At 47.8% G+C, this 14,621-nt stretch overlaps 1 protein-coding gene across 1 annotated transcript; it reads right to left on the bottom strand.

Annotated features, from left to right (window-relative positions):
• Positions 1 to 6,301: 6,301 nt before the first annotated feature.
• Positions 6,302 to 7,255, bottom strand: LOC122204606 (olfactory receptor 5C1). The gene has a single exon (XM_042912122.1). It carries the CDS (start codon positions 7,253 to 7,255, stop codon positions 6,302 to 6,304), a length of 954 nt encoding a protein of 317 aa, XP_042768056.1.
• Positions 7,256 to 14,621: the final 7,366 nt, after the last annotated feature.

The raw sequence follows: 14,621 nt of genomic DNA, 5'->3' as shown, positions 1-14,621 counted from the left end.
ATTTTCAGACTTAGCAAAAAAAAAAAAAAAACAAAAAAAACCCAAAGAATCTGGATGACTCCCCAGATACCTAGCGAACTATCCCCATGAAATCAAACATTTTTTGGGAAGCAAGCAAATGCACAACTCTCTGTGAGAAACTTGTACAGACAGATAAATGCACCTGCCAGATGCAGGGACTTGACTCCTAAGGACACTGGCCACTTGTTTTAACGTCTTCCATTCTTTCCCGCCTGTCTGATTCTCACAGCAGAAATCTTGGACAGTTCTCCAAGAAGGGGTCTTAAAAGGAGAGGGGTTTTAGGACACTGGTTTGCTGGAGGCTTTGCAGAGGCCAACCCTGCAGGGGAATGATCTCTTAATTTTTTCCTGTGTCCTTCTCTATCACAAATAAATAAAAAATTACACCAAGGCCCTCCCTACCCCAGTGTCTTCCTTCTCTTCCTCCTTTGGGTAAGAAGAATCCTCTGACCTTGGCTCCCTGTTGAGCGTGTTTTCAAACTCCCAATCACATCCCACCTTCCAGGAGAGTGAGAGGATCAGGGTGGATGGAGAGTCGGATTGGCGGCGGGAGGTGGGGGCGGGGGAGGGGACAGTTCTTTGTAAAATGACTTCTAAAAACTGGACCTGTTCTGGCCCCCGTCTTCATGGGTCCCAGTGAACATGAAAATGCACTGAGCTGTTTGCAGGAATATTCATATACAATCACAGACACACCTGCACAGGCTTGCAGATGTGTGCAGCCTCAAGCTGGTCTCTGCAAATACACAGGCACAATCAATCACACGCAGAAATGTGGACCCAGCACGCACATCACACGTAAGTAAGCAGACAAATAAAACCACATGACCCATGGACTCAAATCATCATACACATAAACGGATTGTCAAATGCAGTCACAAAATGGCACTGGGGCTAAGAGAGTGACGATCATTCACATACTCCTGCTCATGGAAGCTTACAGCAGCAACACACAGCTACTGGGACCCTCCACACGTTTGTGCTTTCACTGACCACTTACCTGTGTAAGCACTCTACCAGAGCGTGTTTGTGCACGTGCTATCGCTCCTGATCCCCTCATCCAGCACATTCTCATGCACAGCCTCAGGGGCCCACAGCCTCCCGCTTTCACGCACATGGCCACACTCACCTAAGCTCATGATGGGCCACGGCAGAGATGCACCACCCTGGAGGGGCACATCCACGTACACGCTGCCCCATCCCCCCAATGATACAGTGAACGGTGACGGTACTGCACAATCATAGCCTCACACAAACAGCACACATGTGTCTCGTGCACATTTTCCAGTCTGGCCTTTTGCCCCAAGTGTACCCTCTGGCCTCTTGGCATCGCAGGAGGGAACAGCAGTGGGGGCCAGGTGTAGTCTGTCCCAGAGTGTTGGAGGAGGGAGTTATTAGCCACAACTTAAGGGGTTGGGGGCCTCGGGAACACCTTAGCCCCAGAGGCAACCCCGCCCCTTCGCTTGGCCCTCATCCCTGGGGCAGGAGGCAGCTCAGCTCTGGGATTCCTTATTCTTCCTCTCCAGGGTCCAATTTGATGGGAGAAAGGGTGCTTGGTGTCGCCTCGCCCTCGAGGGACATTCAGAAGCTCATGTGTGGTGAGGTTGCTGGCCCTCAGCCCCTGTCTTGTGAAGGCCAGAAGCAAGGGTCAGGCTGATTCCTGAACCCCAAGCAGAGTGAACGGGGGCAGGGGCCGGGGAGCCCAGGGTTTACCACATTAGCTTCTGGGGCCAACCCGCCTGTCCTCTCAGCTGTGGCTTCTTGCAGGAAGTGTAGGAGTACGGGAGGGTTGTGCCTCTGGTGACTGGCAGTACGTGTGGCTGTGTGTGTGTGTGTGTGTGTGTGTGTGTGTGTGTGTATGTGTAGGATTGTATGCCGGGGTGTGGAGACAGACTGTGTCTCTATGCAGCCAAATATGTCACGGGCTTGAGTGTGTGTCTGAGTGTGGCAGCTACATCTGTGTCCGTGTGGGTGGCCATACCTATGAAAGTGTTTCTTTGTGCATGGCTGTTTCCCATCGGGGACTGGGTCTGTGTTGGGGAGGGGTTGCTGGGTGTGTATTGTGACATAAGGGAATGATGTTGTGTGCAGCATTCCAGGTGGGAATGGCTTGGCATGGCTGGGTGTCAGAACAACCATAAAGGGTGGTTTGGAACATAAGAACACTCCATGGTTCCCTATTGCCTATTAAATAAAGTCCATGTTCCCTATGTGATATCTCACCCATGGAAATCATTCCCAGACCCTCAATCTTCATACTCCCCTCTGCTTCTTTTCTAATACGTTCCTCTCAAGCCAGTTACATTGGTATCCCTAAAGTCTCCTGCACACGCTGGGCTTATTTCGTTTGCCATGTCTTTGTGTCCGTTTGTCCTTCCCCCACGGAACGCTCCTTTCCCAATTTCCACCCATGCTTCAGGGCCCACCTCACTTTGTGCAGTAAGTGCCCTAAATCAGACCCCCAGTTTTCCCCACCTCAAGCCTGCTCTTGTCCTGACTGCTTATCTTGGTAAATGGCATTGAAGGAGGTTTAAAGGGGAATGCTTTATCAGCGACTGGGGAGCTTTACTGGACATTTCACTCTGGGATTGAGGATCTGTGTCTCTTCCCTTACCCTCCAGAGTGGGCTCTGTTACTGCCTTCCACTCTTTTCCCTTCTCTCTCGTTTGTTTTCTTATCTATCAAATAGGCCCAGCATAGTAGCCTGCAACTTCATGGTAATGTGTAGGATTTATGTAATTATTGCATTTGGTTGTTCCACTGCTGCGAAACATGGACATCCTGTGGGGCCACGGCAGTGGAAGAGGCCAGATGCTTCTGGAAACTTCCCTGATCGTGGTGGCGGCTGTATGTGTCACGAGAGCCCAAGAACCTGCAAAAGGAAGAAAAGACCACTGAGGAGGTCTTTTAAGTATAGACATTATTGAACTGGGGACAAAATTCACATTCTTGGAGGCTGCCAACTTTTCTGATAATGCCTCCAACCATTGTCATGGCAAGTGAGTTGTTACAGTGAGGTAACAACTGTTAGAATAGGAGGTGGGATAGGAGGTAAGAGCTAGGGAAGGATCGTAAAATCTCGTGATGGAAGAAGCGGTTTTAATTTACGTGAACCTTTGTCACAAGGTGCTGATTTGGGATATTGTACCCTCTGCGCTCAAGATGCTGGCTCATCAGGAAATAAGGTGACCAACCACTCTGGTTTTCCCAGCACTGGGGCAGGTGCTCAAAGAACTTGGTGTTTTAAAACCAGGACAGCTCTGGGCAAACCAGGACGAGTTGATGATCCTGTCAGGAAACCTATAAAATTCTGTAAGATATGAGGAGACAGTTTTGTGCATATCCCTCTGTCTATCAGACTGGGACCTCCCCCCCCCCCCCCACCAAGAAGACCACAGTTACCGAGAGAGAGGGTACCCTGGTCCTGATATCAAGGAGTGCCACATTCCCAACGAGCCGGGCTGAAACTTCTGTCTTCTTGCAATCTTGGTGCCTGGTGGCTGATTTCTCCTTGAAGGGAAGTTGGTGTGGTGAAGTTGGCCCCTGTCTGGGGCTCAAGGAAGAGAATCGGTGGGGAGCCTATTAGAGTTTGAGCCCCATACTTCTTTTTTTTTTTTTTTTTTTATTTATTTATTTATTTTTTTTTAATATATGAAATTTACTGTCAAATTGGTTTCCATACAACACCCAGTGCTCATCCCAAAAGGTGCCCTCCTCAATACCCATCACCCACCCTGCCCTCCCTCCCACCCTGCCCTCCCTCCCACCCCCCATCAACCCTCAGTTTGTTCTCAGTTTTTAACAGTCTCTTATGCTTTGGCTCTCTCCCATTCTAGCCTCTTTTTTTTTTTTTTTTTTTTCCTTCCCCTCCCCCATGGGTTTCTGTTATGTTTCTCAGGATCCACATAAGAGTGAAACCATATGGTATCTGTCTTTCTCTGTATGGCTTATTTCACTTAGCATCACACTCTCCAGTTCCATCCATGTTGCTACAAAAGGCCATATTTCATTTTTTCTCATTGCCACGTAGTATTCCATTGTGTATATAAACCACAATTTCTTTATCCATTCATCAGTTGATGGACATTTAGGCTCTTTCCATAATTTGGCTATTGTTGAGAGTGCCGCTATAAACATTTGAGCCCCATACTTCAACACTCCTGGCCTCATCTCAGCTAAATCAGGGGAAATGGAGGAGAGATCAGGTGGAGATGACATTGGCTCTGGCCATGCTTCACCTCTCCTCAGCTCCTGCCCTAACTCTTGGGGTCCCCTCCTGTCCTGTTTCTCTGCATTCAGGGACTTCCCAGGGAGAACGCAGTGCCTTGGGCCTTGCCCATATGTACCTGAGTCATGTATGAGTCATGAGTCATGAGTCAGGGAGACAAAATCTGTCAAAACCGTGAACTCTGGGTGAAAGAAAATCCCAAGAGCATTGCGTCAGAAGGTTCTAGCGTGACTCCAGGCTGAGAGCATTGTTGTTACCCAGGAGGGTCATGGCATTCCCTCTCCTACCCCTGATTCTGCTTTTGGATGTCGTAAGCCAAACATAAAGCAGTCTACCGTACTGGACCACATGCTAATCAGAGTAGGCTCATAACCCTGAATGAAATTTAAGCACACCAATAACCATCTTGTACCTACCTCTAAGCTTTAGGAAACATGAATCATTATCTATAACCCTAAATAAATCTTGAATTAAGACCCAAGACATGTCAATTTGATAAAATACTCTTCTCATGTCTAATTCTCCTTTAGTTCTGAGCCTAGATTAACTGTAATAATAACTCTAGACTGTGACTTAAATTTATCACAAATCTTATTTGCATATCAACTTATCTAACAGATCTTTTGATACAGACTACACTCTAACCCAAATGTAATCTAGCAATAAAAATGAAACCTGAACTCCAATATTAGTCTTGTACTCCAAAACTAACTCTCAACCATTTTCTCTCTCTCTCTCTCTCTCTCTTTTTTTTAAATGCCCAGTGTGGAGCCCAATGCAGGGCTTGAACTCATAACCCTGAGATCAGGACCTGAGCTGAGATCAAGAGTCAGACGCTCAACCGACTGAGCCACCCAGGTGCCCCAATCCTTAACAATTTCTAATAAGAGCTCAAGTTTATTCAAACTCTGACTCCTAAATTTATGCCAAACCTACTACTAATGAAAATCAACCCAAATCCTATAATGTATGTAACTTTAATTCAATCCTAGATTTCTCTGATTGCTTTTAAATTCCAAACCTACCCCTGGGTCTATCCTTACCCTAATCAAAGTCTTAGACATAATCAGAACCCTAATCCTAACTCTATTCTTTTTTTTTAAATTTATTTTTATTTATTTATTTTTTTAACGTCTATTTATTTTTGAGACAGAGAGAGACAGAGCATGAATGGGGGAGGGTCAGAGAGAGGGAGACACAGAATCCGAAACAGGCTCCAGGCTCCGAGCTGTCAGCACAGAGCCCGATGCGGGGCTCGAACCCACGGACCGTGAGATCATGACCTGAGCTGAAGTCGGCTGCTTAACCGACTGAGCCACCCAGGCGCCCCCCTAACTCTATTCTAACCACACCGGTAATTCTGACTTTTTCCTAACTTCATCATATGCCTGAACTAAAGTAACTTCAATCCTACCTGTGTCACAAATCTGATTAGAAGCCAGATTCTAACCTAACTGTTGGGATTTTGGGAATGAGCTTGTGTTTGTTCCTGTGCTGTTCAGCCACTTCCCTGAGAGTTGGAATACAGAGGCCAGTAGGGAGGGGGTATTTATCTCACCAGATTCAGTACCATACTTTGGCATGAGCATCTGAAGATGCTCTCTTGGGGTCAAAGAGGCCAACAGCAGACTCACTGCTCATGAAGAACATTAAAAGGGCAAGAATCTAGGAACACTTGGAGGCAATACAGTTTTTACCTGGTGTGTCTGGGAATCAGCCTTCTAGAAGTGCAAGTGGCAAATGCATCCAATAAGTTCACCTGGTAATCTCTAGGGACTCAAGTTGTGAACACTGAGGAACCTAAGAGAGCTCAACAGCCACATGAACCTGATCTTGTTAATGTTACTCTAGAATCTGATCTAGTTCTAGATTAACCCCCTAGGAAGATTCTCGCCTCCTGGCTGTAAAGTTTCCTTTTCTCCCCCTTTCCAGTCCCTTAAACAATGACAAGAGACACCCAAGCCACAAGTTCATCTATCTTTGCCCAGAGTGGCAGGGGCCAGACACTGTCCTCTTATCTTGTCATAGTCCCAACCAAGCTCCTCAGACTTCTCATTCGTGCTCCGGACCTGGACGGCGGAATCGGCTCCAGGTTCTTCTGACTGCCTCCTTGACCTCCTTGTTGCGGAGGCTGTAGATGACAGGGTTGAGAGCTGGGATGACAAGAGTGTAGAACACAGATGCCATCTTGTCAGTGTCCAGGGCATAGCTGGAGCTGGGACGCAGGTACATGAAAGTGAGTGTCCCATACAGCATGGTTACAGCCGTGAGGTGGGAGCCACAGGTAGAGGCTGCTCGCCGACGGCCGTCAGCCGAGGGCATGCGAATCACAGCCCCGGCAATGAAACCATATGACACGACAATAACCAACACCGTGGCTGTCTGGATGAAGCCACAGATGGCAAAGAGGAGGAGCTCATTGAGACTGGTGTCATTGCAGGAGATGGCCAGCAGTGGAGGGATATCACAGAAGAAGCTGTTGACCTCCCGGGAGCGGCAGAAATTCAGGCGGAAGGTGAAGGTCGTGTGGATAATGGCACTCACTGCCCCGCCCAGGCCTGATGCTCCCAGCAAGGCCAGGCATACACGCTGCGACATGGCTGTTGTGTAGAGAAGAGGGTTTCCGATGGCCACATAGCGGTCATAGGCCATCGCTGACAACAGGCAACACTCGGCATCAGCCAGCCCTGCGAACACAAACATCTGGAGGGCACAGGCCGTGTAAGGGATGGTGGCGTGGGGCAGCAGTAAGTCCACCAGCATCTTGGGGGCGATGGCTGAGGAATAGCAGGTGTCCAGCAGGGAGAGGTTGGCCAGGAAGAAGTACATAGGTGTGTGGAGCCGGGCATCCACTTGGATTAGCAGCACCATGCCCACGTTTCCCAGCAGGCTCACCAGGTAGACTGGTAGGAAAATCAGGAAGAGGGTCACACGTAGGTCCCAGCGATCCGTGATGCCCAGGAGGATGAATTCAGCAGGGGCCCACGTGAAGTTCTCTGCAGTCATCCTGCTGGACAGAGACTAAGGGGAGGCAAAGCGAGAGGGATGTAAGAGAAAGGTTTTGCCCACCATGGAGGAGAAAGCACCAGGAGTCAGGCAGACTTGGGCTTCAGTCCTACCTGTGTCATAAAATTGCTATGTGTCCTTGGACAAGCCATATAACCTCTCCAAACCTTCGTTTTTAACTCTGAGGAGTCACTACAACTTAACTTTCATGAGGGCAGAAATCTTGTTTGTCTTATTCAATTTTGTATTCACAGTACTGAGAACATTGCCTGGCACATAGTAGGTGCTGAACAAATATTTGTTGAATGAACAAATGATGAGTGGGGTGATAGTGTCTGGCCAAGGATGGAAAATTCCATGACTCAATATGCATTCTGCTCTCCAGTTTCCCAAGGAGGAAAAGAGACAATTAAATGAGCAGAGTCTCCTGACCCAAAGGGCAACAAGCTATGGGTCTTGAGGTTCTGGAAGGACATCTTTCCATTGGAGTGGGACCTGGGTGGAGAGAGCACAGTAGTGGTCTGGTATCTTGGGGAGACAGCAAGGAGTGGAAAGAACAGAAGATTTGAATGTATTCCAGGGCCAGGCTGTTCACCTCTCTGAGCCTCAATTTTCTCATCTGTGTAATGAGAAAAAAATGGTGCAAGGATTAAATGAGATAATGTGTGTAAAGCATCTATCTCACACGGGGCCTGGTACAGAGTAGGAATTTTCACAAAGTATTGATGAACTGAACTGAGTTAATGCCTTGCCTCAATACTGGAAGGAAGCAACTTTCAGGCAATCGAAAGTAGTGTAGTTTCCAGAAAATAGAACACTGCTCCACACTCCTGTGTCTTTGCACTTGTTCCTTGCATCTGGAAGCATTTCCTCTTTCTCTGTTTGGTGAAGATGACCTCCGATGTAAAGGCTTACCTAATGCACTGAAAGGAAAAGAAAATACCCCCTTGTTTGCCCTGGAGCTTCCATCTGTCACGGCATGCCATCACGCCATCCTTCCATTGCACATACTTTTTTATGTGTCTGTCTCTCCTGTGGGCTTGGAACTCCTTGATTCAATATTCATTCAACCAACATTTATTGGATACTACTACATACCAAGAATGGCTCTGCAATTCGTCTGTGTATCTCCAGGGTCTGGTGTGTAACTGGCGCTCAATAAATACTTGATTGAATGTATAAAATAGTGAAAAGAGTATGAACATAAGCAGTACGTAGACTTGGTTTTGAGTCCACCACTTTCGGGTGTGTAAATCCGAGCAAGTGACTTCACTTCCGTCGGCCTGTTTTCCCCTTGTATATTAGAAAACAGACTATTGCTGTTGGAGGGTCCTAAGAGGCATTAGGTGTGCAGCATGGGGCCAGGGGCTGAGTAAGTGCTCTTTCTCCTTCCTCTGAGAGAAGCTTAGACCTCTGGCACCCACTTGTGCCTGGTAGGGAGGACAAAGTTCTTCCTACAAAGCATAGCTTGGATGAACAAGTTTCGTGATGTCCCATGTTCTTGAGGCCGTACTGATGGAAATATAAATTGGGACATTTGAGGGAGAATATGGCAGTTAAAGGCCCACAACTGTGCACATACCCTAGTGTATTAGTCTCCTGCGGATGCTGTAACAAAGAACCACAGACTGGGTGACTCAAACAACAGACATTTATTTCTTGTGATTCTGGAGGCTGGGAAGTCTGAGACCAGTGTGCCAGTGTGGTTGGCTTCTGGTTGGGGCCCTCTTTCTGATTTGCTTCTGGTTGCTTTCATGGCAGATAGAGATAGAGAGCAAGCTGTCTGACCTTTTCTGATAAGAGCACTAATGCCATCATGAGGACCTCACCCTCATGACATCATCTAAACCTAATTACCTCCCAAAGGCTCCACTTTCAAATACCATGACACTGGGGATCAGGTATTCCACATATGCATCAGGGAGGACACATTCAGTCCATAACACCTAGTAATCCTTGTTCTTGGTGTTTACTTTCGAAAACTCTCGCACATGTATACAAGGAGATGTGCACAACGGTGTAGGCACTCCTGGACTGTTTGTAATGGCCAAACATTAACCAAGCCTAAATGTTTACCAGCAGGCTCGTGGGAATTAAACAGGAATGGATTGAACTCATACATATCAATGTGGAGAAATCTCAAAAACATATTGAGGTGAAAACATGATTTTCAGAAAAATATACAAATGGATGAAAAAGCACAAAATGATTGTTATGTGTATGTGTATAAACCATACAGCTGATTGTTCCACACAAAGATGGGGTCCCATCTAAAGAGCCCTGGGGCATCTCAGAAGGCTGCCTCACTTTTGCCCCATCCACACATCCAGAACTAATCTTTCTTATCTTTTAAGATTCGGGGTCACTTTTTGCCAGGAAGCTTTATCTCAACACCAAAATGCCCAAACTCTCATGCTGGAACCCCAGTTCTATAATAGCCCTACTCCATTGTTTTGTAATTACCTAAGTGTTTGTCTCTCTCACCTAATCAAGCATTTGGGACTATGCCTAATTCTTCCCTCTATCCTTAGGGATACAGAATTTTAGGGATCTTCCCATCCTTCTTAGTGGGGTCACTGGTGGAGGTAAGACAGCCTTTAGGGTTAGAGAAACCACATGTTTTCCATAAACAAACTCAGCTGACTGGCTGAAGGTCTGCATCCAGAACCCAGCTGGTAGTCAACCCCTTGTGTGTCTCTGCATCCTGCCTGGAATACAAACAGTACTCACCTTCACAAAGTGAGGAGCAGACCTGCCTCAAGGGCCTCTCCATTTCTCCATCTGTAAAGTGAGGACAATGAAGCTTCAGAACTTTTAAGTTGCTTTGAAATTTTTGAGTGCAAGGATCCCCCAAACTTCAGTTATGTAGCTATTATGGAGTGTGTGGTGTGTTTGCACACGTGCATGTGTGTGTGCATGCACATGCACAAAACACGGAATTAATTCTCCATTAATTTCTGTCACCTTACTGCTCATGAGAACAGTCTAGGGTATCTTTCCTTGAAGGTAAGAAAACTGAGTTCCAAAGAATGGAGGGGATTCATTACAAGATACACAGCCATGAAGGGATAAAGTTGGGGCTTAAACTCGCATCTGGCTTCACATCCAATTTCTTTGTCTCCAGGCAGAGACCCCAATTAGATCTCTTAATAGATTACCCAAGCCTATGGTGGCCACTATCCTGTCTCAGTCCTCTCATCTTTATTTTTTTTTAATTAAAAAAATGTTTATTTATTTTGAGAGAGAGAGAGAGCGAGCAGGGGAGGGGCAAAGAGAGAGGGAGAGAGAGAAAATCCCAAGCAGGCTCCTTGCCGAGCAAGGACTCGATCCACGAATCCTGATGTGGAACTCAATCTCATGACCATGAGATCATGACCTGAGCCGAAATTAAGAGTTGGACGCTTAACCAACTGAGTCACCCAGATGCCCCAGTCTTGTTATCTTTAGATTGAGCCGATTGGGCCAGATCAGTGGTTCCCAGTCTACCTTGTGGACTTCTGTCATTAGAATTAGTGGTGAAGCTTTGTGTAAAAATATATGGCTGTGCACTGCCCAGACATTGGGACTCAGTTGATGTAGAGCAGGCCTCTGAAATCTGTACTTGAAAAAAAAAATGTTCCAGGTGGTTCTGCTGTGCTGCATGATTTGGGCCCCCCGGGCAGCAGAGCTTCTCAATCTCGAGTGTGCATAGGAACCACCCAGGGATCTTGGGAAATGAAGACCCTGCCAAGAAGGAGGGTGGTTTCTAATGAACTCCCACTTGATGCTGATGCTGTTAGTTCGGGCACTGTGCTTTAAGTAGCGAGACCTGGGTCAAATCGAACAGCATTTTCAGCTCTGACATCTGAAGTTTCTAGCTTTCTGGAGGCTTCTTTCCCTGCTGGCTCCTTTCTCTCTGCTGAACTCTTTGTTCTGACTCATCCGCTCTCTCCAGACCCTGCTATAGTCATGCACATTTAAGTCTGGCAATTCTCAATATGTGGCTTGGCCATTTTCTAGCAAGACCTAGTTCTTAGCTTCTCCCTCCTCAGCACACAGGCATTTGATATGTCTTAGTCCGGACACCAGCCACTCTCCATGTGGTTACTGGGTTGTTAGGACATACCTACAAGGTGGAGGGGAGTGGGGAGATCTTCTAGCAGAGCAGCTCAAGCCAGCTTTTGGGGTTAGAATGGCAGGGGCAGGTAGCAGAGAGTTCCCCACTCCGATGTAGGAACAGGGGGACTTATGCTCTTCTTGGGCCCTGGGATAATGGCCTCTTTCTGTTTTCCTCCCGAGTCCTTCCCTCTCTGCTGTCCTTAGCCTCCATGGAGACTCCCTCTCCACATCCTTTGGGGACTCTCAAAGATACCACAGCTGGTGGCAGGGGAATGCCAGGGATGACTCACTCTTTGGTGCCCGGGGAGGATGGAAAAGTTTGGCTAAGTGGGTCCCCAGGCTCTGTATGGGGAAGACAACTGTGCTACCCAAGGAGAGGGGCCCTTTGACTCACTTTCCCCATCCGTTCTTTGGGCTCGATGTTATTTATTATGCTTTATGATCCACGCCAATGCAACTTCTTCTTGTGGGTCTTCTAACACTTGACACCGTTCCTCTTGCCTGAGATGTCTGGCGTCTTCCTCCTCTGTCGGAAAAACTATTTTTGTTGCAGAACGAGCTCAGTAGCCACCTTCTGCAGGGAGCCTTCCTGCCTCTGCTGCGGGGCCACCGCGGCCCTCTGTGTGACTTGGAGATGCGGGTACCAGAGCATGATTCCAAGACAGATGAGGAAACGTGATTGTGTTTGATGCAGCAGACGGGGGGCAACTCGAGGCCAGGGCCCGCCGTGGCGTCAGCTCTCAGGAAGTGAGATCGATGCTCTTGTGGTGGGCACAGTCATAGGTGGTTGTAAAAGCTCCCAGGGTTGAAAACTACTTGGAATGTCTGTCTAGGATGGAGAACCACTCCCCAAGAGATTGGAATGGGCTGAGCCTGAAGTTAGGGATGATTCAGCCTGTGTGGACAGATGGCTGTGGCTGGGAAGCTGCAACCTGGAATCACCCCACTTCCTCCTTCCTTCCTTCCTTCCTTCCTTCCTTCCTTCTTCCTTCCTTCCTTCCTTCTTCCTTCCTTCCTTCCTTCCTTCCTTCCTTCCTTCCTTCCTTCTTCCTTCCTTCCTTCCTTCCTTCCTTCCTTCCTTCCTTCCTTCTTCCTTCCTTCCTTCCTCCTTCCTTCCTTCCTTCCTTCCTTCCTTCCTTCCTTCCTTCTTCCTTCCTTCCTTCCTTCCTCCTTCCTTCCTTCCTTCCTTCCTTCCTTCCTTCCTTCCTTCCTTCTCTCCTTCCAAAGAGAGCAAGAGAAAGAGCACGAGTAGTAGCGGGGGAGAGAGAGAGAGAGAGAGAGAGAGAGAGGGAATCTTAAGCAGGCTCCTCACCCAATGTGGAGCCTGATGCGGGGCTCAATCTCACGACTGAGATCATAACCTGAGCCGAAATCTAGAGTCGGGTGCTTAACTGGCTGAGCTGCTCTGGTGCCCCAGGAATCACCCCATTTCTATGGTGTGTGTCTTTCAGTTAACCTGTCATTCTTGTTAGCAGAGTATCTATTAGTTCACCGAGCTAATATTTATTGTACTGTACTGTGTTCTGGGCTTAAGTTTAAGATCTTAATGATGAACCCAATAGCCATGCCTTCCCTTTTTTCCCATGGGGCTTGCAGGGAGAAAGTCAGAATTAGCTGAATAAAAACGCAGAGGAGAGTGTTTTAGGTGGGAGTGGTGACATGTGCAAAGGCCTGGAGGTGGGAAAGCAAATGGCACATTTGAAGAATTGAAACAAGCCTGTGGGCTTGGAGCTCAGAGAATGATGGGCAGAGAGCTGTGATGAGCCCAGAGAGGTAGGTAGAGACCACATATCACAGTATTTCAGGACAGGCTGAGTATTTATGTAGGTATTTTATCCCCAAAGCAATGAGTTGCTACTGAGAGGTTTAAGGAAGGACTGAGACATGGTGAGATTTATATTTTTTAAGTTATTGATTGATTGATTTTGAGACAGAGAGAGAGAAAGTGTGAGCAGGGGAGGGCTGAGAGAGAGGAGAGAGTGAGATTCTGAAGCAGGCACGCTGCCAGCACAGAGCCCAACGTGGGGCTTGAACTCATGAACCATGAGATCGTGACCTAAGCCAAAGTCGGATGCTTAACCGACTGAGCCATCCAGGTACCCTGAGATTTACCTTTTCAAAAGATCACTCTGATTGTTGTGAGCAGGAAGTATTGAGGGGAGACCAGTCAGGAGCCTGGTCATGGTCCAGGCTAGAAATGATGGTGATCTGGTAAAGGAAGGGCACGTGTGGGACATGAGAAGGCAGAAATACTAGTGAAGCAGATTAAAGCTCTAGGTGTCTCCCAAGCAAGGCTACCATTTGACTTAGATGTGTCTGTGACTCTAGAAGGTGTGGGTTGGGCACTGTGGCACACAACAGAAGGAGAGTGCCCCCAGAATTTTGGTCCCAGCTCTGGAAGGGATCAGAAACCCAATAACCCCCCATAGAGCAACAGCTCCTGGCAGTGTGCTCAATGCTCCTCCAGACAGAGCCACACAAAAAGGAACAGAATGTTGTGTGTGGTAAGAACTTCCCCTTCCTGTCAAGAGGTGGACTGAGAATATGTTCCATCGACCTACCTCTGTCATGGCTAAAAGTCCCAGGTTGACTAAGTGACATGCATGCCTGTTGGTAGCAGAGGAGTACCCTGTTTGCCAGCTCACTGTCTCTAGGAATGCACGTGCTACTGGGCCCTACTGAGATTTAGATCCCACAAATGCCCCGTCACTATTCTTGTGTCGGCCCCTGCAGGCTGTAGAAGGAGTAGGCGAAATGCCTGCTGATGCCTTGTGTGCAGTTGGGTCTAGTCAGGACAGCTGGCCCATATGGACTATTCGTCCCAACACTGACAACCATCTGGTTGGAAGCAGGAATGAACTGCAACAGCCTGTGGACTGAACTCAGAGTGGTTTGGCTGGTGATCAATCACGAGTCCTGGCCATTAACCCTTTGCACTAACAGTTGGACTGCTCTAAAGGGGTTAATCCTATGGCTTGGACGATGGGAAGCCAAAGGTTGGATGATCATGACCCTTGTGGGGCCAGGATATGTGGAGACATTTGGGTTCCCCAGCAGGAGCTTGCAGCAGTCCTCACCATCTTTCATGTCACAGCTCATAAGGTGCTGAACCTCTCTGGCAATCAAGAAGCTGATGCCCTAGCTTGGGTACCAGCCTTAGCAACTGGCCCTTCAGTAGACACTGTGGATTGGGTGCATAGAAAGAGTGGCCACCACAGTGCCCAGGGGGCATGGCATATTGCCCAGGATGCCAGATTGCTTACGAAAC

Source organism: Panthera leo, chromosome D4 (assembly GCF_018350215.1).
Source record: "Panthera leo isolate Ple1 chromosome D4, P.leo_Ple1_pat1.1, whole genome shotgun sequence".
Classification (NCBI taxonomy): domain Eukaryota; kingdom Metazoa; phylum Chordata; class Mammalia; order Carnivora; family Felidae; genus Panthera; species Panthera leo.
Note: the sequence above shows the minus strand (reverse complement) of the source record. Positions and strands in the feature narration are given on the sequence as shown.

Excerpts from the sequence above, each read along its gene's own strand:
- LOC122204606 (XM_042912122.1), bottom strand. The coding sequence starts at position 7,255 with ATGACTGCAGAGAACTTCACGTGGGCCCCTGCTGAATTCATCCTCCTG.